Source organism: Gobius niger, assembly GCF_951799975.1.
Source record: "Gobius niger genome assembly, chromosome: 22".
In the NCBI taxonomy this organism is placed as follows: domain Eukaryota; kingdom Metazoa; phylum Chordata; class Actinopteri; order Gobiiformes; family Gobiidae; genus Gobius; species Gobius niger.
This window is the reverse complement of record NC_136873.1, coordinates 20,385,657-20,409,750: the sequence shown is the minus strand read 5'-3', so window position 1 is coordinate 20,409,750 and position 24,094 is coordinate 20,385,657. Positions and strand designations below refer to the sequence as shown.

Sequence of the window (24,094 nt, the reverse complement as noted above, 5' to 3'; positions counted from 1 at the left end):
AATAGGATTTAGGTCAGGACTTTGACTGGGCCATTCTAACACATTAATATGTTTGTCTTTAAACCATTCCATTGTAGATTTATCTTTGTGTTTCGGGTCATTGTCCTGCTGAAGGTGAATCTCCGCCCCAGCCTCAGTTCTCTTGCTGACTCCAGCAGGTTTTCCTCCAAAATGTCCCTGTATTTGGCTCCATCCATCTTCCCAACTATTCTTACAGTCTCCCCAGTCCCCGCTGAGGAAAAGCAGCCCCACAGCATGATTCTCCCCCCACCATATTTGACACTGGGGATGGTGCACTCAGGACCATGAGCAGTGTCAGGTTTGCTCCATACATAACGTTTGTCTCATCTGACCAAAGCTCCTTCTTCCACATGGAGCTGTGTCCTCCATATGACTTCTAGCAAACTTCAAACGGGATTTTTTATGGCCTCCTTTCAATAATGTCTTTCTTCTTCCACTCGTCCATGAAGGCCAGATTTGTGAAGAATACGACTTCTAGTTGTCCCATGTACAGTTTCCCCCAGCTCAGCGGCAGGACTTCACAGCTCCTCCAGAGTTATCTTGGGGCACTTGGTTGCCTTTCTGACCAGTGTTCTCCTTGTTCGCTCTGATATTTTAGGTGAACGACCACATCTTGGTAAGTTGGCAGTGGTGCTTTACTCTTTCCATTTCCGAACAATGGATTGAACAGTTGCTCCGGGAGATGTTCAAATCTTGGGAAATCTTTGTATAACTTAAGGCTGCTTTAAACTTCTCCACAGCTTTATCCCTGACCTCTCTGGTGCTCCTTGACCTTCATTATGCTGTTCAGTGACCAATACACTCCGACCACAGCTCTGAGGGCCTAAAAGAACAGCTGAAATTATACTGAGAGTAGATTACACACAGGTGGCCTCTGTTTAATGGTCAGGCCAAGGTGTGAACATTCTGGAGTCATTAGGAATGTTATAAAGGCAATTTAATGCACTCAGAAAGTGCTGTATGAATACTTATGCAAGCCCCACTTTTGCTTTCACTTCACAGTTGTCTGTTACTTGTGTGTGAACGTTCAGTAAAAAAATAAAAATAAAATCTTTATGTTTAGGGTTGTCAAAATGTGCAAAAGTTCAAGGTGTATGAATACTAACGAGAGGCACTGTAGTTGAATGCCTTGGTCTAGGTATGAAAACCTTCGATATTTCATGAAAGATTAAGTGTAATCATCGTACAGATAAGAGATTTGTGGATGATTCAGACACACACAGGTTTGTGCAGATAAAGGCACAATATGGACGGTTTCTGCCAGACAAACACATCAGATTAAGAGAACAGATGCTACAAAGCAGCATACAGGTATTTGAAGCTGCTGGTGCCTCTTGAGTTTCCCGAACATCAAGGTGTAGGACCCTCCAGAGGCTGCAGTTGTGCATAAACCTTCTATCCGGGCCTCCCCTAAACTGTTCATTGAAGCTGAAGAACAGAAGCGGCTGCAGTGGCTCAGAAATACATGAGACTCATTTTCAAACAGTCTTGTTCACTGATGAGGCCGTGTAGCCCTGGATGGTCAAATCAATGGAGTAGTGGATGGGTGGTGAATGGCCACAATGTCCCAACAAGGCTGTGACGTCAGTAAGGAGGGGGCGGAGTCATGTTTTGGGCCAGAGTCATGGTGAGAGAGCTGGTCGGCCCCTTTAGGCCCTTTTAGGCTCCCTGAAGGTGTGAAAATGACCTTTGAAAAATATGTGGAGTTTCTGACTGACCACTTCTATGTTACAAAAAGAAGAGCCGTGCTTTCCCTAACAAGATCATCTTCCTCATGACAACGCCCCATGTCCTGCTGTAAAGAAAACCTCTGCATCACTGGCTGCTATGGGCATAAAAGGAGAGAAACTCATGATGTGGACCCCCTCCTCCCCTGACCTCAGCCCTATTGAGAACCTTTGGAGCCTCAACAAAAAACACTTCTCTGAGGGTGGGAGGCAGTTTTCATCCAAACAGCAGCTCTGGGAGGTTATTCTGACATCCTGCAAAGAAATCCAAGCAGAAACTGTCCAAAAACTCACAAGTTTAATGGATTTAAGAATTGTGAAGCTGCTTCACACAAGGGCTCCTATGGTAAAATATAACTTGACCTGTTAATATTTTTTTGATTGAAATAACTTTTGATTTCAGTAAATATGACCTCCTAATGCTACAAATACAACAAATGACCATTTTCAGTTAATTACAAGCTTTAAAATGTATTAAAACGATGAGTTGCATAATGATTTGGAACAGTGGATTTTGAGGTTTTTACTATTTTTTTTTTTTTTTTAATAATCACTAGGTAATTTTTTCCACCACATTTAAATGATCCTCTACCAGTTAAAGACTTGAAAATTATGCTGACTCTCATTTGAGTCGACAATTTGGAAAATCTTAGAAAAATGTCATTTGCATAATAATTTGGAACGCAGTGTATATCTGCAAACTGAAGCATAGTTTAAAATTTTACTTAGGGTTGAAAATACTTTTAGTTTGTCCAAGTACTTTGGATAACCTTTGGTTCCTCACTTCTCTAGATCTTCACCAGGTTTTCCTCGGAGGACATAGAAAAAGCACATGTTGCTGAATTATGGAGTTTAACATTTTTCCATCACAATAAAATGGGACATTCTGGTCATCGCTATGGCAACACCGTGAAAAATATGGCATAGGTGTGATTGACTTTTCTGATCGGAGCGACCAAATAGAATTTTGTGCCAAATTATATTAATTTTCGTGAAACTAAAATTTGTACTCACCATATAATTCCTATAGGGGGCGCTATCACGCCAAATTTGAATTTTGCCAAATGAGAGTGTTTAGGACTGTGACTTTAACACCTGACAAAAAAATTATCAAAATCGGGCTTCATATGTGCGAATGGGAGCCATTTATTGTTTGCGAAAAATTGCAAAATACTTCGTCCAGTTTGCGGCTTCGCCGCATAAAAAACGTTAAAGTTACAAAAATAATTTGGATAATTTTTAAAGTTCTACTTCTCAAGAATATTTTCCACCCAAAATTAGCTTGTTCCTATAAACGGTCTAGGAGGAGATAGATTTTGTACGAAGTGAAAAATAGAGGCGTATTCCCGCTTTGCAGGCTTTCATCAAAAATGGCCGACAGCCAATATGGCCGACAGCATTGCCATAATAATATTTTTTGCTCAACTTGTCATGATGCACGTCTGCACCGATTTATAGGATTCTACGACAAACTTCATTTTTGCCCGCGTCCTATCTCGCAATGTTAAAAAAAAACTGAGGTGGCGCTAACGCGCCATTATTTTGAAATAAAAAATTTGGAAATAGTCAAAAGTTTCGTCGGATGGGTTTGAATTTTGGGCCAAAATTTGAACGAAATTGGGCTTCATATGTGCAAATGGGAGCCGTGTGTTGATTGCGAAAAATCGCAAAATACTTCGTCCAGTTTGCGGCTTCGCCGCATAAAAACCGTAAAACTTAGAAAAATAATTTGGCTAACTTTTAAAGTTCTACTTCTCAAGATTATTTTCCACCCAAAATTAGCTCGTTCCGATAAACGGTCTAGGAGGAGATAGATTTTGTACAAAGTGAAAAATAGAGGCAGATTCCCGCTTCGCGGGCTTTCATCCAAAATGGCCGATAGCCAATATGGCCGACAGCATTGCCATAATAATATTTTTTGCTCAACTTGTCATGATGCACGTCTGCACCGATTTATAGGATTCTACGACAAACTTCATTTTTGCCCGCGTCCTATCTCGCAATGTTAAAAAAAAACTGAGGTGGCGCTAACGCGCCATTATTTTGAAATAAAAAATTTGAAAATAGTCAAAAGTTTAGTCGGATCGGGTTTGAATTTTGGGCCAAAATCTGGGACTTTTCGTCGATGTTCACTGGGTGAAAATCGCGACGGCGCGAAAGAAAGAAAGAAAGAAAGAAAGAAAGAAAGAAAGAAAGAAAGAATAATATTCTCACACGAAAACAGTGTTTCCGCTTACGCGGGCACCATAAACTATATATTTTCGGAAAGTGCTCGCGCATTCCTACCTCATGGTAGAGGTCCTGGGTCACTGACGGACACTTCGTGCCCGTCAGTGACCAGTCGCCCATTGACTTTTATGGGCTCTGTACAATTACAATGTTGATTTTTGCATTATATATGTATGTGCACGGGACGTGCATGACAAGAGGAGTGCATTAGTGAGTGTTTGAGAGGAGGGGAGTGCTTCGCGCTCATTTTTTCTGTGCGCTCCGCGCACTTTGGGTGAGTGCGCTCCGCTTCGCTCCGCGCACTGTCCAATTACAATGTTTGTTTTCTGATACATGTGCACGTGCACGGAACGTGCACATCGAGAGGAGTGTGTTAGTGCATGTTTGATAGGAGGCGAGCGCTTCGCGCTCGTTTTGTGCGCTCCGCGCACTTTGGGGGAGTGCGCTCCGCTTCGCTCCGCGCACTCTACGCGATTACAAGAGGCCCTTCGCCAGCCCTGATGGCGCTCGGGCCTAATAATAAGACATCCTGATTACTGCCTATTCTTCATCTATCCTGTCGAACCCCATTGTTAATTCTCCGATATCACTACATCCCCCCCCATTAACGGCAGATTCTCGTCAAAGTAGGGCTGCTCGATTATTGAAAAAATAATAATCACGATTATTTTAGTCATAATTGAAATCACAATTATTCAAACGATTATGTGTTGCCTTTAAAAAAAAAGTCTGTCTTTATTTTATTTATTAATTAATTAAAACACTGCTAATATGTTCTGTTTTCTGAACAGTCAGAAAAGTACAAATGATTTCAAGTACACCTTGATTAAAGAGAGCTCGCTGTTTCACACCTGCCCCCTGCTGGCCAGCCCTCACACCTGCCCCCTGCTGGCCAGCCCTCACACCTGCCCCCTGCTGGCCAGCCCTCACACCTGCCCCCTGCTGGCCAGTCCTCACACCTGCCCCCTGCTGGCCAGTCCTCACACCTGCCCCCTGCTGGCCAGTCCTCACACCTGCCCCCTGCTGGCCAGTCCTCACACCTGCCCCCTGCTGGCCAGCCCTCACACCTGCCCCCTGCTGGCCAGTCCTCACACCTGCCCCCTGCTGGCCAGCCCTCACACCTGCCCCCTGCTGGCCAGCCCTCACACCTGCCCCCTGCTGGCCAGCCCTCACACCTGCCCCCTGCTGGCCAGCCCTCACACCTGCCCCCTGCTGGCCAGCCCTCACACCTGCGCAAGTAAACTGAGCAGCGTGGCCTGATGACATCATCACACAGCGCCCTTTGTTTTTATGTCAGGCAAAAGCACGAGCCATGGCACGTGAAATGCGAAGGGAAAATAATCCCAGCGCCTGAAATAACGCACATCTGCTTTGCAAAAAAAAAAAAAAATATGATTGTTTTTTGTGTGATTATGCTAATTTTGTAATCGTTTAGTGTTGTAATCGAAATCGTAATCGAATTTTGATTAATTGCACAGCCCTACGTCAAAGCACATCAGTATTTGTGAATGAATAAAACTGTTCCAAACTGTTCACACAAAGGAAATGACCATATTTGGATTACAGTGTCATCTCAGCCACTGCCTTTCGTGCTACACTTGACCCACATCACATGATACATACCTTTAGTCCTGGCTCGATCGGTTCTTCAGATTTGCTCATCGTAAATAACTTCAGACTAAACTGATGGACGTTCTCGCCGTCTCTGACCCATGACCCCCGTGTTCTCCAGACGCTCCGCTAAACGCCGCTCTGACGGCGAGTACGAGTCCAGAGCAGGTGCTGGAGGGGCGGGGCCTCACTCTCACCTGTCAGTCGGACGGAGCCCCGCCCCCTACACTGGTCCTGAGCAGGAACGGGGTGGAGCTTCACCGCGAGGACCACGCCCACAACCTGTCCTTCAGCCTATCATCCGCTCAGCTGCAGGACTCCGCCCACTACCTGTGTGAATCCACCAATCAGTATGGAGCGGCACGGGACGGGCTCAACGTCACCGTCAGAGGTAACACTTTCTGAGTGAACTGAAGCCGGGGGGGCACTATAGGATCTTTCCACCTTAGAAATCACATGAAGTGGAGACAATATTGAAAACAATGAAAGTAAGACGAATGTGGCAGGTTTGTGAATCCAGTCATTTCCAAATCATGTTCAAGGAAAACATTTGAACATTTCTTTACAAAACTGTGTCTCTGCTATTGAGTTGTTTAGGCACTCGCTCTGTGGTTCGGAGTCCTGGAGACTTTTCAGAGTCCGTTAGCATTAGCCTGCTGAATGCATTTTTCCTATCGACGTTAGCATTAGCCTGCTGAATGCATTTTTCCTATCGACGTTAGCATTAGCCTGCTGAATGCATTTTTCCTATCGACGTTAGCATTAGCCTGCTGAATGCATTTTTCCTATCGACGTTAGCATTAGCCTGCTGAATGCATTTTTCTTATCGACGTTAGCATTAGCCTCAAACATTACAAATTATGAAGGATCCAGATGTTTTCAGCTGTTGTCAACCATTGACCACGTTTAGGTCAAAGCCTCCTTAGAAATCAGTCATGAATGTACATACAGACATTTCAGATTTGACTTTAAGGCGTTTCTGTGATTTCTATGTGTCATGTTTTAAAATGTCAAAAGATTGTAAACTCGTGCAGTGTGTCCCCGGCTGTAGTTTGGGAGTGTAGAAAAAAGAGTTCGGTGGTTTACCCCTCTCTCCCTCAGCTCACCCTCTGCAGGTCAGCGTGCTGCAGCAGGTCACCGCCGCAGACTCCGGCTCCTCTCTGGTGCTGACCTGTGATACTCAGGGCTGCTCCCAGTCCCCCGTCCTCACCTGGACTAAGACGGACTCAGACCCGGGCTCAGAGCGCGGCCCGGACCCTGATGGGCCGGTCCTCCTGCGGACCACGGACCGGGCCGGGTCCAGGCTTGTGCTGAAGGACCTGGAGCTGATGGACTCTGGGGTCTACAGCTGCGAGGCTCAGTGCGACGCCGTGATCCGAAGCGGAACCACAAGAGTCCAGGTCTACTGTGAGTGTGACGCGCTGAAAACACATCAGCTTTGTGCCTAGAACTGCAGCCAATCACAATCCAAACAAAAGGCAATTATAATGGCTGATCTTTTACACAGGCGCTTGTAACAACACAGACAAATATGGTCCAAAACACATTCATGTGCTGTGTTTGGGTCATTCTGGGTACATTTTTCACAAATTTGTACCCAATGTGTTGGGTTTCAGCTGCAGCTGCAGACTTATGATATGCACTTGTCTTTCCCGTGCACTTATTTGGAGCTAGACGGTCCCTGGTTTAATTCCTGGCCACGGTTTGTTCTCCCCGTATCTGCATAGGTATCCTCTGGTATCCCCTACCACTAAAAACATGTACAATAGGCCAGAATGAATCAGAGCGGCTGTGGCTATAGCTTGCCACCACTGAGTGGAGTGAATGAATGATGGCTACTGTGTGGCACTTTGAGAAGCTTGGTAACACAGGCTTGAAAAGCGCAGTGTAAGCCGGTACATCCTTAGATTTATTACGTTTGTAGCTTATTAGGTTAATAATTGTGAATAATTGTAAAATTGCAATAATTACAATAATCCTGTTGTGACTAGAGGTCAACCGATACGGGTTTTTCTGAGGCCGATGCCGATATGCACCCCTGATATTTTTCAAACAAATATAATCTTGTGTATGGTTCTTCTAAACAGTCAAATGTGTCATTGTTGAATTGTGAAAGCAGGGGGCGCTTTATTTGGGGCATAGGGCAACTTTATTTAAGTTTCTGTTTCATATGTTTCTGAAATGATAAGCAATAGTCTGCAATATCACATATATAAAATCGATCCAAGGTGAACAAACTTGTGACCGATTTAAGGTTATGGTTAAGTTATAGTTTATTAATCCCCATGGGGGAATTTGTGGTCTGCATTTGACCCGTCCTCAATGCTGCTGGGGCGACGCTGGAGCAGTGAGCTTCAGCGTAGGACGGCCCAGCTGTGGAACAAGGCTAATGGTCAGAATCGCCTGGCTGGCGGATTCACCTATTGCACATGTTTTTAGTGGTGGGGGAAACCAGAGTACCCAGAGGAAACCTGTATTCACGGGGAGAACATGCGGGATCGGACCTGGGAACTTCTGGCTATGAAGCCCGAGTGCTAACTTCTGCACCACCTCATGCTCATGGCATGTTTCTCAGTTCCCCTGAGGGCAGGACTCATTTTAAAGCTCTGAATGTGGGAAGTCTGTATCACTTTCGGTTCTTGGGATATCGCCTTTTATCGGCACTAAATCAGCCAATAGCTGACATGGTAAAATACCCAAATATCGGCTCCATATACAGTTGAAACTCGAAAAATTAGAATATCGTGAAAAAGTTCATTTATCTCTGTAACACACCTTAAAATGTGAAACTAATATGATATGATAATTACATGCAATGTGACATTATATTATGTCAAGCCTTTATTTGTTATGATTTTGCTGATTGTGTCTCACAGCTTGTAAAAACCACAAATGCAAAATGTCAGAAGATTGAAATATTATGAAAAAGGACAATATAATCCCAGCTGATGAATCCAAAACACCTGCAAAGGGTCCCTGAGACTTGAAATGGTCTCTCAGTCTGGTTCAGACTGCTGACCTGACAGTTGTGCAGAAAACCATCATTGACCAAAGCCTCAAAAGGTCAGAGCAAAAGAAGTTGATGTTCTCAAAGTGCTGGATCAGAGCACATTCATAGAGAGTTAAGTGGAAGGAAAAAGTGTGGAACAAAAAGGTGCACAAGCCGCAGGGATGAGCACAGTCAGGGGAGGACTGTCAGGAAAAGGCCATTCAAAAGTGTGGGGACCTTCACGAGGAGTGGACTGAGGCTGGAGTCAGAGCATCAAGAGCCTCCAACAGCTTCAAATGTCATGTTTCTCTTCCGCTCCTGAACTACAAACGTCAGAAGCGTCTTGTGTGGGCTAAAGAAAGAACTGATCCGTTTTTCAGTGGTCCACAGTTCTCTTTTCTAATGAAATGTTGCATTTCATTTGGAAACCAAGGTCCCAGAGTTTGCAGGAAGAATGGAGAAGCACACAATCCAAGAGGCTTGAAGTCCAGTGTGAAGTTATGATTGGAGGAGCCATGTCTTCTGCTGTTGTTGGTCCACTGTGCTTTATTAAGACCAGAGTCAGCATCACGTCTACCAGGAGATTTATGCTTTTTCATGCTTCCTTCAGCAGACAGGCTTTATGGAGACGCTGACTTCATTTCCCAGCAGGACCTGCCCACACTGGCTTAAGTACCAAAACCTGGTTAAATGACCATCAGATTACAGCTGTAAACCAAAATCATCCAAAAAGAAACAAAGGCTTGACATACCTCATTTTGCATGCTATGAGTCTATATCATATATTAGTTTCACATTTGAAGTTGTATTACAGAAATAAATGAACTGTAATCAACGGCTTTCCGACTCCTGTTAGTGTTTCTGCACTCGCCATGTAAAAGTTTGACAGCGGTGACCTCTGAACGCGGCTCGTGCTGAATCTCTATTTTCAGATAAATGTGTTTGTCTTTCTCTAAAGCGACGAGCAGGAAGCCAGATATTAAGATTCCTCTGGAAGCAGCGGCCTTCGACCTCTCCCTCCTGCCGTCTCTCACTTCCTGTCCCTCTCTTTTCTCTCTTCTACTTTCTCTGCAAAACGTCCAAATATCCGTTTGACTCTTGATCCCGGCTCTGTCCAAACAAGCTGCGACTGTGGGAGTGAAATCAGACGACTCATCTCCGTCTCGGGTTCTTAACTTTATTCATAACGTCTGGATTAAAAGCAGATTACCGTTGTCCTTCTGCAGATTCACATATCAAAGTTGAAGGAAGACCCAGCGCAGGTCAGAGGTCACGTCTGGAACAGTAGAGGCCGAGATAAGCCCATGATAAACGCTGTTTTTAAGATGAGTTTGCATTTTTGATAAGAGCGACTTTGTGACTCAAGCCCAGATAAAAAACTCAAATGAAGGATTTCCACAGAATACATCGTATCTCTTGACTTGTCCATTTACCTCAAGGATATATTGTTACAATATTATTACAAAGTGACCAACTAAACTCAGATTCTTCAGGATTTAATGTTGTATGAAGGTTAATTTGTGTTTTTTTATACACAGAATTTATGTAACTTATTTTTTTGCATCTGTTTTACGCAAACAAATACATTTTTTCATCCAGTTTACAAAACAGTCTATGAAAATAAGAAAAGGCGTTTTGAAATTCAAAAATGCATTGTTAACATTAGACAATGAAGTGTCTAATGGGTGCTGATGGTTGATGGGTGCGTAGGGTGTCCCAATCCTCCAGAGGGGTCTTTGGCCCCGCCCCCTTTGCGCCCCTGATCAACACTTCGCCAAAGCCTGCATCCAGGTGGACTTTGGTGAAGCATATTGCCCATAATTCTTTGCGGTACAGACCAAAGAGACAGAAAATGGCCGCATCCACGGATCTTGCGCCGAAAAAAATGTTCTTTTAATGAAATATTTCAACTTTTCTTCTGTATATGTGTAAATACAATCAAGGTTTGCTTTGTTACTTGGAAAGAAGCATAAATATCTGATGAAGCACTACGATGATTTGCACATTAGCATTTACGGACATAATGCAACAATTTCAATCCTTTTTTGTGTCATTCATGTAAATAGGATGTATAAAAACATAAAGCTTACCAGATACCAGTTGGTTACCCACTGTTTATTTAAAATAAAAATTATACAGCGAGCTCAAATAAATTACTAATATCTAATACACATTTATTTTAACATCAACTCATTTACTACTACTTTTTTTCTCACAGGGCCGGATGAAATGACCTTCAACTTTAGTAAGTTTAGGTCTGAAAATGACGTCAGCCGCACTGTCCCAATCCTGCATTTTTTGCACACTTGAACCCTTGTGTGCACACTTCGTAGAGGAGCGTAGGGCGCAGTGTGGGGAGTGGGACAGGGCCATAGTGTTGTGTTTAAAATATTGACACAAAATTTCTCTCAAAATCAAACCTTTTACTGAAAAACATTCCCCCATACCCCTGGTAAAGCTTGAAATGTCTAATGACACAAAAAACAAAAGTCTCTATCACTTGCTTGTCCAAAGTTATGTCCAAACGTTGGGGTAGTTAGCATGGGGAATGAAGGCATAGTGCTCCAGCAGTTTGCGCCCTCGGGGGCCTGTGTTAGCATGGGGAATGAAGGCATAGTGCTCCAGCAGTTTGCGCCCTCGGGGGCCTGTGTTAGCATGGGGAATGAAGGCATAGTGCTCCAGCAGTTTGCGCCCTCGGGGGCCTGTGCTATTGTTTGCTTTCTTCTCATCGACGTCTGTTTTCCCTGTGCTTTTGTTTCAGACCTGTGCTTTTATAACACCAGTCTGTAAATAAAACTAGACATGAATCCCTGACATTGTCCCGTCTGTCCCTCTTCAGCGTTCCCCTCTGACCCGCTCGTCTCCCCCTCTGGCCCCGTGGTCCTGGGACGCCCCTCTGTCGTCCGCTGCTCCGTGTCCAGTGTGTTCCCGGCGGCGCGGCTCCGGCTGCAGTGGCTGATGGGTAACGAGTCAGTTCAGAGCGAAGACGCGTTCCCTCGCTCCGAGTCTCTGCAGAACGTCTCCTCAGAGCTGCACCTGGAGCGGGGCCTTCAGACCCAGCTCCTGAGCCAGAGCCTGAGCTGCCGAGTGGAGCTTCTGACGGAGGAGGGCGAGGTGTGGAGGAGCAGGAGCAGCACCGCTGACCTGCAGCTGCACTGTGAGTCACTGTGCCTTTTCATCTTTATTTATGTTGGATTTTGTAAAGCTTTCCCATGGTTCTAATCGATCCAATCTGAAATGAACATGCCACTCGTTTCTTCATACAGTACATGTGTTTTCACTGCTCAGCGCGGGGGCAGCGAGAGGGATCTCAGCGTCTTGTGCTTTAGATTGCTTCTTTATTTTCAAAATCATGGACTAATGAGGTCAACAAGCGACAGTTTTGTTTGATCTAAAAAGAAACCGTGCCTTGGACGCGAGCGCAGCCTGTCGCCCCATCCCCGCGACATGCTCACACCAAAAACAAACTAAAACTCAAACTTATTTGACTGCGCCACTGGCGAGAGGCCGACGACTGATCACTGCTCTCCTTCAGCAGCCTCACATCATGCTTCCTCATGTTCTTCCTTTAGAATTATAGGCCATAGAGTTTATAAAAGCCTTTTGTAAACTCTATCGGTCAAACCAAACACTTTATTTATTCCACTGTGAGTTAAACACTGTCCGTGTCCGGTGTCCCGAGAGAAAGAGCTGTGGGAAGAGCTGCACACGGCCGAAACATGATCTAAACAAGAGCACATGGTCACCCCCCCTCAACCCGGCCCGTCTTGTTGGAGGAAAAAGGTTGTTCTACATAACATCACTATGGGACACGGGGGTTTGTCCAGAAGATCTCACAGTTTGCCCTTCGTCAGCAGCAAAGTCGACGCTATAGTCTGCATTTAGAAACACACGAGTCTTCTCCACTTTCAAGTTATAAAACGTAAAATACCAATGTGGATGCAGAGGCACCACTTTTAGGCTCCATCTGCCGGAGATTTTTACTTTAAATGTTATGAGACTCTTTCAAACTGAACTTCTTTTACTTATTTAATTTAGTTCTGGTCTCATTTTCATAAACACAAATATAACAATATAACAAATATAACTTGACTAAACTGATGGACATTCTCACCGTCCATGACCCATGACCCTCGTGTTCTCCAGACGCTCCGCTGAACGCCGCTCTGACAGCGAGTCCGAGTCCGGAGCAGGTGCTGGAGGGGCGGGGCCTCACTCTCACCTGTCAGTCGGACGGAGCCCCGCCCCCCACGCTGGTCCTGAGCAGGAACGGGGCGGAGCTCCACCGCGAGGACCACGCCCACAACCTGTCCTTCAGCCTATCATCCGCTCAGCTGCAGGACTCCGCCCACTACCTGTGTGAATCCACCAATCAGTACGGAGCGGCGCGGGACGGGCTCAACGTCACCGTCAGAGGTAAAGTCAGACACGTTTGGGACCAATTTTTCACCAGTTCATTCTCTCACTGTTTAATGTAGAGCAATAGACTAAACTCTCCCTTTACCACTCCCTATTGAATTGAATTTTTACAGATTTTTTCACTAATAACTCTTTATAACTAATATATCAACGCTAATTCAAACGCTTTTGTCGCTAAAAATATTCTTAAAATTTCTTTATTAGCATTTTTTTAAATTTCACACCGGCAGGATTTGAGGACAATATATTGGTCTGGGAAATAAAAAAGAAATAAAAAAAAATTATAATAAAAAATGTCCCCACCACTCAAGTGTCCTATCCTGTCTCTAACCCCTTCACTGAACCCTCCCCCCACCCATGAACCCCCCCCAATCTGCTAGGGGCCTAAAAGAAAGGAAAACCTGTAAAGCAAGAAGAGTCAAGAGAAAAGGAAGAAAGAGAAGAAGCAGTAGAAAATAAGTTTAGAAAGAAAAAGATTGGAAGAAAAAAGAAAAGAGAAGAAAAGGACAGTAGAAGAGAAAAGAGTAAAGGAGTAAAATAAAGGAATGAGCATAAAAAGATATAGTAGAGTTAAAAACAGAAATGCACTCACACATACATACCGTGAAGAAGGGAAGGAAAGGAGGGGAAAAGATAATAATGATTAAAAAAAAGTTTGTTTTTTTTTAAAAGTAAAAAAAAGAAAAAGAAGGAAAAAAAGGAGGGGGAAGTAAAAAAGCAGGTAGGGGAAAAGTAAGACAGTTAATTGTGGTAAATATATTCGTGGATGAAAGGTATTGTCTTAGAAGTTATGTTTCATTTTCTCTCTCGTCATCCATGACCTCAGTGTTGTGTGAAAATGCATCCTCTATGTATTTTAAAAACGGGTTCCATGTACTGTAGAACCGTCGCTAAAAATATTGGCAATTTTGCCCTTTTTTAATTTTTATATATACAAAAGACAATACATTCTTAAGTTTTAAATTGATATCTCTCTACAGCGCCTCGCTTTATCCCAGATCTCCAAGTGTCTCTGTGTGCTTTTAAACATTACATTTTGATTCCAAACACATAACAAACAAAAGGAGCCTCTGGACTCCGGTGAATCGCTTTCTTCTCGTCGGTTCGTTTGCTTTGGGAGAAAGTCTTCGGGGAAAGACAGAGTGGATTCCTGAGTCGTGTCCTCAGTGTTTTTTTGGGTCAACGCGACTTTAAACCAGTGAAACTTAATGAGAGCGAATGAACTGGAGCAGAGCCAGAGTTACAGACGGTCCCTGAAGGCGGCGCGTTCAACGAGAGGAGGTGGAGACTAGCGGGAAAAGAAACGAGAGATTTAGCGTTCAAAAGTTCAAGGGAAAATGGATATTTTTAGAATTATAGTATTTGTGGATCTGAGGAATTCGGGGAGAATTATTGTGTTTTTGCAGCAACACTTATTTAAACAGATTTATACTTTATACCTTTAATACAAGTATCATTAGTAGTATTTTCTACAGCAAATGCTTCAATACTTTCACTTGAGTAATAGTTTGACAGAGCAACTTTTACTTTCAGTGGAGTAATATTTGACCAGTATCTGTACTCTTACTCCAGTAATGAGATCAAGAACATTGCGCCGCTACTAGAGTGCAGTTAAAGAGTGGAATAAAAAAGGCCCTAAAGTTTAATCTCTTTGTCTGCACATGCGCCCTGTGTATATTCCTCCTGTCTTTAGCCGCTGCTGTCTCCCACAAAGGAAATGACCATATTTGGATTACAGCGTCATCACGTGTAGCAGCCTTTCATGCTACACATGGATACCAAACATGTCAGTATTTGTGAATGAATAACCGTGGGAAAGACCAGACATCAAAGCAACAAAACTGCATAAAATATCATGGTAAAGAGAGAGTTTGGTCCATGTTTTACTCTGACATTGAAACTAAGATGTTAAAGGAGAAAACTAGCTAAAATCAGTGTGAGGAAATTGATGTTTTCACCTGCAGCATCTTGCCAAAAAGTTAAAAAATGTTTTCCACCAATTATTTGATCAAGAAACTGAGACTAAGGAAAACATTTGGACCAAAAACATTAATATCTATCACTTATTATCAAAGATTTGATCAAATAAACGATTAGATGATGTAAAATTCCCCATTTTTCACGGGCACACGGGAAAGTTCATGTTTAAAATCATCCCACGCTTCCCTTTTGTGCCTCATGACACAGATGTGGGAGTCCGTGATAAAAGCAGAAGAGGAAAGAAGCTTTCTGTGCCTAACATGTGATTAAAAAGAACCTTATTTGCAATGTGACATTTAAAACCACTCTCTCCTTAACGTCTTAAGCTGGGCAGACACTGTGCGATTTGAGACACGATTTAGAATCGCATGTGGGAAGTGTACGACCCCACCATGCAGGTGCTCACACTGGCCCTCATTTATCAAACTTGCGTACGGTGAAATCAGAGCGTATGTGGTGTGTACGAAAAATCACCGCCTGTTTTGGCATTTATCAATCTGAGCGCACTGTACACCTGGCGTACGGTGCGCTCAGATCCTACACCAAGTCAGGAGGTGGAGTACATGATACACCAGTTTTACTAAACACTAAACAGTGCTGGGAAACAGTTTTTAGCTGCATGAATTGCACTGCCACGCCGAATATCATCCACACTGATGATTTAAACATGAAACAAGGCTACAGCGTTAAGGTTTATGGGCAGACTTGATTCAATGTTGCGCTGCATCGACCTGCTCCTCCAGCCACGGGTCGAGCTCAGAGGCTCAGCCCGGACACTAGAACCTGGACTGCGGGGATATTTTCTTTTTTACCAAAAAGACCGCTGCTGCTGCGCAAACTTTGTGTGGATGGCTGCCCCGCCTCACATGCCGCTGCCGTCGGGACACCGGGACTCACCTGGGTCTTCGCGAGGCCCTGCTCCGTGTTCTGGCTGGTTTGAGCGTCAAGTCTGTGGACCGTATTCCGTGGCGCGAGCGACCTGGGTGTCAAATAAATCCTTTGACAGCTCCACAGCTTTCTTCGGTCCGGACGGGTTCATAAGGTCCGGGAGCGGCGCGCGCAGGGTCTGCTGACCGCGCGCTCTCCTCTCCTCAGGGGGAGGATCGTCCCGTCGTCGGTCGGTCTTCGGTCCGGACGGGTTCGTTAGGTTCCGGTTGGCTGTGAGCTCCGCGCACCTGTTCCCTCCCGGAGAAAAGCTCTGCTCAGGCCAAAAGACGCGCAGTTCTGCCCCGGCTCCAGCGCTGAGGCCGCGGAGCTGACACCTGCTTTTCGCTGGTTCAGTTCATTGTCCAGAGTTTGCTCGGACTGCAGCGCATTTAATAAACGTTTTTTATTATTAATAAATGCCACGCGCACTCTGGCGTATATCGCAAATACACCTACACGTACACCGTTTTTGTACGCAATGTTGTCCGGACATGGCTGACCTGCTCAGTGACGTGCACAGACATTCTGAGGGACATGTGCTCCTCCCACAGGTGCACAGTGTCCCGAGCCCAGGCACCTCTCCTCCTCTCCCTTCTTCCTTAGCTCAGCTCACAATGAAGGAATGAAGCACCATTTGAAGTGGTTGAACATTAAAACTGTATTTTCAGCACATGTTGGCTTAGTAGGGCAAATATGTAAGAACAATAAAAGAAATAATACTTAATATTGGGAGGAAAAAACAAAAAGTGGTCTTGAGAAGGGCACTTAAAGGGCACAGGGCAAAGGGGCAGGTGCTTGAGCACCACCTGGGCTCTATCTGTGCACGTCCCTGGACCTGCTCACACTGAGTGACATGACACGTGCTACCATGGACAACAGTTTGGCCTGTCATATCATCCCCTCAAACAGCGTGTTTACATGAAGTGAAGTGCGAGTTTCACTTGTACATTCGTTGTGAGCCACTAATCGGCGCCGTACACTTCACGACAGAGACGCACGGAGAGGTTCAAAGATCAAAAATTTGTGCCGAAATCCTGCCTCACATGGCACAGTGTAAGCCCAGCTTTAGTTTTAACGTCAGAGGAATAAAAAAAGACCAAACTCTCCCTTTACGAAGTTTCTTTTCAGCCGATTGATCCAGGAAGTAACTCCAACATGGCGGTATCGCTCCCTGGTCTTTCCCACGCCTATTCATTCACAAATACACATTTTTTGTTTTGTTTGGTATCCACGTGTAGCACGAAAGGCTGTGACCGAGACACTGTGATCCAAATATGGTCATTGCCTTTGTGAGAGACAGTTTGGAAAAAGTTGGAAAAGTTCTTAAAAAGTTGGAGAATTCTGGAAAGGTTTTGAACATTTTGGAACAGTTTGGAAACGATCTGCTGCTAACACTTAATGCACCTTTAAATACATTCACGCTTTTGTTCAGTGTTTTTTTTTCATCATCTTTTCATCTACTTTATGTCCTTGTAGTTTTATAGTTTATTAATTATCTCTGTTTTATGTTACACGATTGCTCGGAAGAACATTTCTAGTTTGTGAACCTGCAATAAAATCTATTCTGATTCTCGCTTTTCAAAAACAAGAGCCAAATTACCCTCTGGAAGAATCTTTGTATCTTTGTCCACAAAATAAAATAAAACCATGAATTTAAACCTGGCTCGATCCATTATTTGGATTTTATCGCTGAAAATATCAACAATTCTGGCCATTTTATGCATTAAAGGCCTCAGTTTTATATGAAAACACAACATTTCTTCCTCATTTGTTGTCAGTAATTGATATCTCTACATGTCATTGTTTTGGTCCTGGTGCGTCTCAACAATAAACCTCCCACTTCAGTCTTTCACAATAAGAGCTGGCTTTATAAATCCCTCTTTATCTCCTCCACAGTCAAACCATGTGGATAAACCTCTCGCTCTGATCATGTGTTTTATTTCTCCGTCTCTGAGTCACTCTCCTCCCACTCACTTCACACCGATCTAACCCACAGGATCTAACCCACAGAAAACAGGAAGAGAAAATGATATCACAGCGTTTCATAAAGAGAGCGAATGTCCTGTATCCATATATGTGCCTTAAAGACTTGGATTTACTTTCATTTTAGATCAAGTTTCCTTCTAAGAGTAGATTATTTATCTTTAATGGCCCTGGGGGGTTTACAAAGGGGACACACGGACATTTCTAACATCCTAGTTGTTCACGGCGAATTCACAGATAAACTGTTTCTGTTGAAGACTGGACTTTAAAATGAACTTATCCTGCAATCGGAGCTAAAACTGGAGGAAAGCTTTTGTTTGAGCTGGAGTTTGTATAAAAGGTGTGTTTAAGTTCATGATTCAGGGACATGTATTTTTTTTTCATTATGAAAAAATAAAATTGAGATAAAAAATCAAGAGCAATCGATTGATTAATTTGCCATATTGTCCAGCCCTATTTTATGTTTTCTAATTTGAAGAGTCTATTAAAGGGTTTGTCTGGAGCTCCCCCCGCTGGCAACAGTGGGAATGACTTGGTGAAAACAAACTTTCGCTTTGATCAGCGCGGATAGCTGATAATCAACAATGTCATGGCGCTTTATTAGAGGAATAGGGCTGATTTGGAGCTCGTGCCTTCACATCTAGAAGGTCCCGAGTTCAATTTCCACCTGCAAGGGGCCTTTCGTTGTGGAGTTTGCATGTTCTCACCATGTCTGCGCTGGTTTCCTCTGGGTACTCAGGTGTCCCTGACCGCCAAAAACAATAAGTTCCCCTCTCGGGCCAGGATGCATTGTTATTTTCCTTGGATAGTTGGTACACAATGTACATTCATCATCCAATCAGAGATGTATTAAGATTAGGAACCCGCCCACTATCCTTAAAGAGACTAGATGCAAGTTGGTCATTTTATGCTCACTACTGCCACCTCAGGTCTTATGTGTAACTGCAGTCTCTATATTAAAGGAATAGGCCACCGTTTTTACATACTGAGATATGTTCTTACCTCACTTTAGACGTGTTAATATATCCCCGTCTGGTCTTTGTCCGTGCGCTCTGCCAGGCAAACGGAGCACATACGCAGCCTCTCCCACATGTCACATAGCTCCGAAAAAGCTCACGATAGAAGCTACCAAGCTCTTCCACGTGTTCCCTATTTAAATAAAGTTACGTGAAGTGTTTTCATGCGAAGTATATTTACACAGAAATGTAACGTGTCGATTTTATAAGCAAATAAAAAGGGGGACTATATTGTGAGGCGTAATGATACGAGGAGCACAGCGTCCGCGCAGTAACTCCTAAAGACTTCCCCCGCTCACTTCCGTCAATAACCTTTAGGAGTTACTGCGCGGACGTTTTACTCCTCGTATCATTACGCCTCACAATATAGTTCCCCTTTTTATCTGCTTATAAAATCGACATGTTACATTTCTGTGTAAATATACTTCGCATGAAAACACTTCACGTAACTTTATTTAAATAGGGAACACGTGGAAGAGCTTGGTAGCTTCTATCGTGAGCTTTTTCGGAGCTATATGACATGTGGGAGAGGCTGCGTATGTGCTCCGTTTGCCTGGCAGGGCGCACGGACAAAGACCAGACGGGGATATATTAACTCGACTAAAGTGAGTTAAGAACATATTTTAGTATGTAAAAACGGTGGCCTATTCCTTTAAGCTCGTGCATGTCGGCACTTCAGACCTGAAGTAGCACCTTTCTGACAGTGCAGGATTTTCGAGGCAGTTGTGGTGAACAGGTCTGAGCTCATTCTACACATTTGGACATGGAGGAACATGTAGGGGGAGGGAAATACTTAGTTTTAGCATTTTTAAACTCCGTAAAGTCTCTTTAAGGTAAGCGGCTTGGCAGGTTCAGGGTTTAGCTGATTCGTTGCTATATTTCACTCTCATTGCTTGTGACTGCTTGATGTACCAACTATCCAAGGAAAAAAAAAAATGCGGCCCGGACTCCCCTGACAAAAAGGGATTCCTAATCTCAGTGGGACATTCCTGGTTAAATAAAGGTCAAATTAAAAAAAGGTATTCAAGACATTCTTGCTCGTTTTAAAGACATAAATTAGCATCGGCCTTTTGTCTGCATTACATCAGTCGATAGCCAATATTGTACAATGACCAAACATCAGCCTGTTTGACCTCTAGTACACTGGCAAAATGACCCTGTAGATACTGAGCTATTTAACAAACGTCAGTGTCATCTTTGTAACTGTCCTTGTCGTCGCAGCTCCTCCCAGAAACACCTCGGTCCTGGTGCTGCCATCCTCAGTCGTGTTCGAGGGCCAGAACGTCACCGTCTGCTGCTCCTCCGTCTGCGCCCCGCCCCCCTCTGTTTACCTGCGCAAACTGACCAATGGGACGCAGCAGCACTCGCCCGACGGGAACTTCCTCCTGGTCAACGTCTCTGCGCAGGATTCAGGCCTTTACCAGGTCAACGTCAGCAACGAGCTGGGCTTCGAGATCCACGTCTTCTCCATCAGCGTCAGAGGTACAGACTTGTACTATCCAACAGATCAGTTTGTGGAGGCAAAACAACTTTCTCCAACTAAACTCAGACAAAACTGAGATCATTGTTTTTGTCCCACAGACACAAAGACAAAGTGTTGTCAGTCACCTTGAGTCTCTCTCTCTAAAACCAAAAAATCAGGTTAGAAATCTAGGAGTAATCATGGACTCAGACCTGAACTTAAACAGCCACATCAAAGCAAGAACATCAGCAGCTTTTTACCATCTGAAAAACATGGCTAAGATCAGAGGAATAGTGTCAAAACCAGACTTAGAGAGACTTATCCATGCATTTGTCTCCAGCAGGTTAGATACTGTAACGGCCTACTCACTGGCCTCTCTAAACGAGCTGTCAGAGCTACAGTACATCCAGAACGCTGCTGCTCGAGTCCTGACAAGAACCAGGAAATATGACCATATTAGTCCAGTGCTCCGGTCTCTGCACTGGCTTCCTGTCACTCAGAGAATAGACTTTAAAACAGCTCTGCTTGTTACAAGTCTTTTCATGGTTTAGCTCCAAAGTCCATCTCTGACATGTTACAGCCGTATGAACCATCTCGGGCCCTGAGAACTTCAGGGAGGGGTCTCCTGGTGGTTCCAGAGTCAGGACTTAACACGGTGAGGCTGCGTTTCAGTTTCATGCAGCTAAAATCTGGAACAGTCTTCATGAGGATGTGAGACAGGCCTCAACTCTGACAATGTTCAAATCCAGGCTGAAAACAGTTCTTTTTACCAATGCATATGACTGAAAGTATTTTATCTGCACTCCTTTTACTGTAATTGATTAATTTTATGTTGATGTCCAGAGGAGAAGGAGCGACAAAAACACAGGTTAGGTAACTTTGTGTGTGAACGAGCAAGAAAATAGTGCTCAAGACAAAGCGAGTCACAACAAGACTTAAAAATGCATATAACTGAAAGTATTTTATCTACACTCTTGCCTCTTACTGTAATTGATTAATTCTATGTTGATGTTTTTATTGATTGTATTTGTTTTCTTATATTTATGCAACTGTGAAGCACTTTGAATTGCCTTGTGTATGAATTGTTCTCTACAAATAAACTTGCCTTGCCTACAGCTGTTCCTGATAGTACTACTACTGTCCCTGTCTGTTTGTCCTCAGAGCGCAGCAGCCGCCACGTTCCCTCCTTCAGCCTCAGTCTCATCCTCATTTCTTCTCTCTGCGTCGCCGCTGGACTCTCCTCCGCCGCCCTGTTCCTCGAGTACGTCCGACGAGCACGGAAGAAAGGCTTCTACCAGCTGCCCCAGTCCAACCCTCAGCCCACGTGAGCAGTGAACACCTCAGAACTGACTGTTTATCAACTCAGGCCCGGGATACATGACTTTTCCTGTTTTCAAACCGTGGAATGTGAAGGCAGTGGAGGTTTTACTGTTTCCCACAACTCTTTTCTAGCTCTCACCATCCCCCCTGCTCGCCCCGGTCCTTCACATGGACAGATCGACATTTTGGGGCCTGTGCAGCTTTGTCAGACTTGGAAGTGAGCAGCGTGGCCCGCCGCAGAAATAAAATAAATGAAATAATGCCGTATTTAGTGGCGCTGGGACCACACGCTTTTAATGATAATAACGACTTATAATGATATTGCGCTTAGTCACGTGTTTCTGGAAGCGTTACACTGCAGTCATTGTTTATTCACTCCACAGTCGGTGGCCAAAAGCTACTACTCAGTCACACACTGCACTCTCACAAACGAGGGGGGGGTGTCTTGCTCAAGGACAATACAAGAATGTGCACTTCAAACCGTGAACCTCTCAGTTACTGGATGACCTGCTCCACCATCTGAGCCTCTGTCACCTTTCGTAGTTTATGATAAGAAAGCACAGGTTGAGTCATAATGTTCTACAAACGACCTGGAGCTGCGCTTGGAGCCGTCAGCATATGTTTGAGTGGTCTTTGGATCTTCCTCAGTGGCTGTTCTTTGCACAAACGGTTCTTAGAAAGCTCCCCCTGAGGTCCTATATATCCAGGAAATACTTTCCTTTTCCATCTCTTGCTCAACGTAATCCATTCATTACAAAGCAAAAAACACTCGCCGCACAAGTTGAGCAGAGTTTTTAATTATGGTAAGAAAGACGAAGCCTTGAAAACCAGGAAGTAAAACTACTGGATGTTTTTTTCAACTGTTTTAGATCAATATTGTATTTTTTAACCAACAAAGTGTATTTTTTCCTTTAACTGAGTCGAGCATCAACGTATTGCGATACTTGGTTTCTGATACGATATGTGTATCACCACAAAGACACATTGTGATATACTGCAAAACGATATTTTACGCTTGAAACTTTTTTCATGGCTACACGAACTTTACTTAAAGGGGGGGTATTCTTCATAATCGACTTTTTCAAGCTTTCCATCATGTTATTCTGTCACTCCCTCATTAAAAACATGGCTGAAGTGTTGCCTTGGCACATTCACGTATTTCTGAGTAATCTCTGATGGCGGCCATTTTAGGGATAGGTTTGCCTGAGTCCTCCTAGGAACGCCCCCACCTCCTGGAGACGCCTCCGAGCTTTCGTCACCAGCCGAGTAACCAACCACTGCTCCTCAGCAGAACCCCCTCCCCACTGATGCCACAGACAGCGTGTGGAGGGGGCGTGTCTAAAGGCTCAGAGGTTCTTAAAGAGACAGAGGCCTATTTCAAGACATTCACTACAGCCATTTTGAGAGAGACATTTTATACAAGGCCGTTATTCTAATTTACTGCATTTACAGACCAACAGAAGGTTTGTCATCATTGTAGTATGACATAGACTGGTGCTATGGGACTGAGAAAAGCAGAATACCCCCTCTTTAAAGCAGAACACCCCCTCTTTAAAGACAACAATATTCCAGTACGACATGCTTTAAAGTGGACATATCTTGCATATGCGTCTTAAAGATATACTTAAAATATTATTTTAGTGCCTCAGCTTTGGAATTAAATAGTAGCAAAGAAATACAGTCCTAGAGCTGGTGAAGACTTTGCCTGGGGCTCCTCCTGTTGGCAGTGGTAGGGATAACTTATCGAGAAACTAGCTTTTAATTTTGATTCACAGCGTGGTTTTCGGCTTCTGCTCAGACACACGATTAGCAGCACAGCTCAGATCTGATATAATGTTGGATTACGGGCTCTAAAAATGTGAAGGACCGTTTTGGGTTATAACAATGACAGAAAGAAGCGTTGACACCGTAGAAGAAACTGCTAAATCAAGACTGTGTGAATGTCCAGAAATTCTACTCCAGGTGTGTCTTTGATGATTTTGCAGGAAAAATCAAAATCCACTTTAAATGAACAGGCCACCGTTTTCATCATACTGAGATATGTTCTTACCTGAGCTTAGATGTAGCTGATGCATACCTGTGTGGTCTTTGTAAAGTCACGGTCGTCGAAGTGCTCCTCAGGTGTTATTACGCCCTACAATATAGTACCCCTTTTTATCCACTTAGAAAATGGACATGTTTCATTATATTTAATTATACTTGGATCATGTAACTACTCACGTTGACTGTCTTTAAAGAGGAAAACGTGGATGAGCTTGGTCACTTTTTGCGTGACTAAGGTAAGAACATATCTCAGTATGGAAAAACAGTGGCCTGTTCCTTTAAGACGAGGGATGGCAACACCAAACGGCGTAAACAGAGCTCCAAATGCAAGACTTTCAAAAAACAAAAATCTCCAAAAGATCTTTTT

The 24,094-nt window shown here is 43.9% G+C and overlaps 1 protein-coding gene across 1 annotated transcript in view; it reads left to right on the top strand.

The window, feature by feature from the left end:
* Positions 1 to 21,926, top strand: part of vcam1b (vascular cell adhesion molecule 1b) — a gene marked incomplete at its 5' end in the record, with an annotated part of 36,811 nt that extends 14,885 nt beyond the window's left edge. The window contains 6 exons of the mRNA XM_079581142.1: positions 5,710 to 5,979; positions 6,690 to 6,995; positions 11,417 to 11,734; positions 12,724 to 12,993; positions 20,124 to 20,384; positions 21,526 to 21,926. Coding sequence (XP_079437268.1) covers positions 5,710 to 5,979; positions 6,690 to 6,995; positions 11,417 to 11,734; positions 12,724 to 12,993; positions 20,124 to 20,384; positions 21,526 to 21,692 — 1,592 coding nt within the window. The 3' untranslated portion in view covers positions 21,693 to 21,926. The remainder of the gene's footprint in view (positions 1 to 5,709; positions 5,980 to 6,689; positions 6,996 to 11,416; positions 11,735 to 12,723; positions 12,994 to 20,123; positions 20,385 to 21,525) is intronic.
* Positions 21,927 to 24,094: the final 2,168 nt, after the last annotated feature.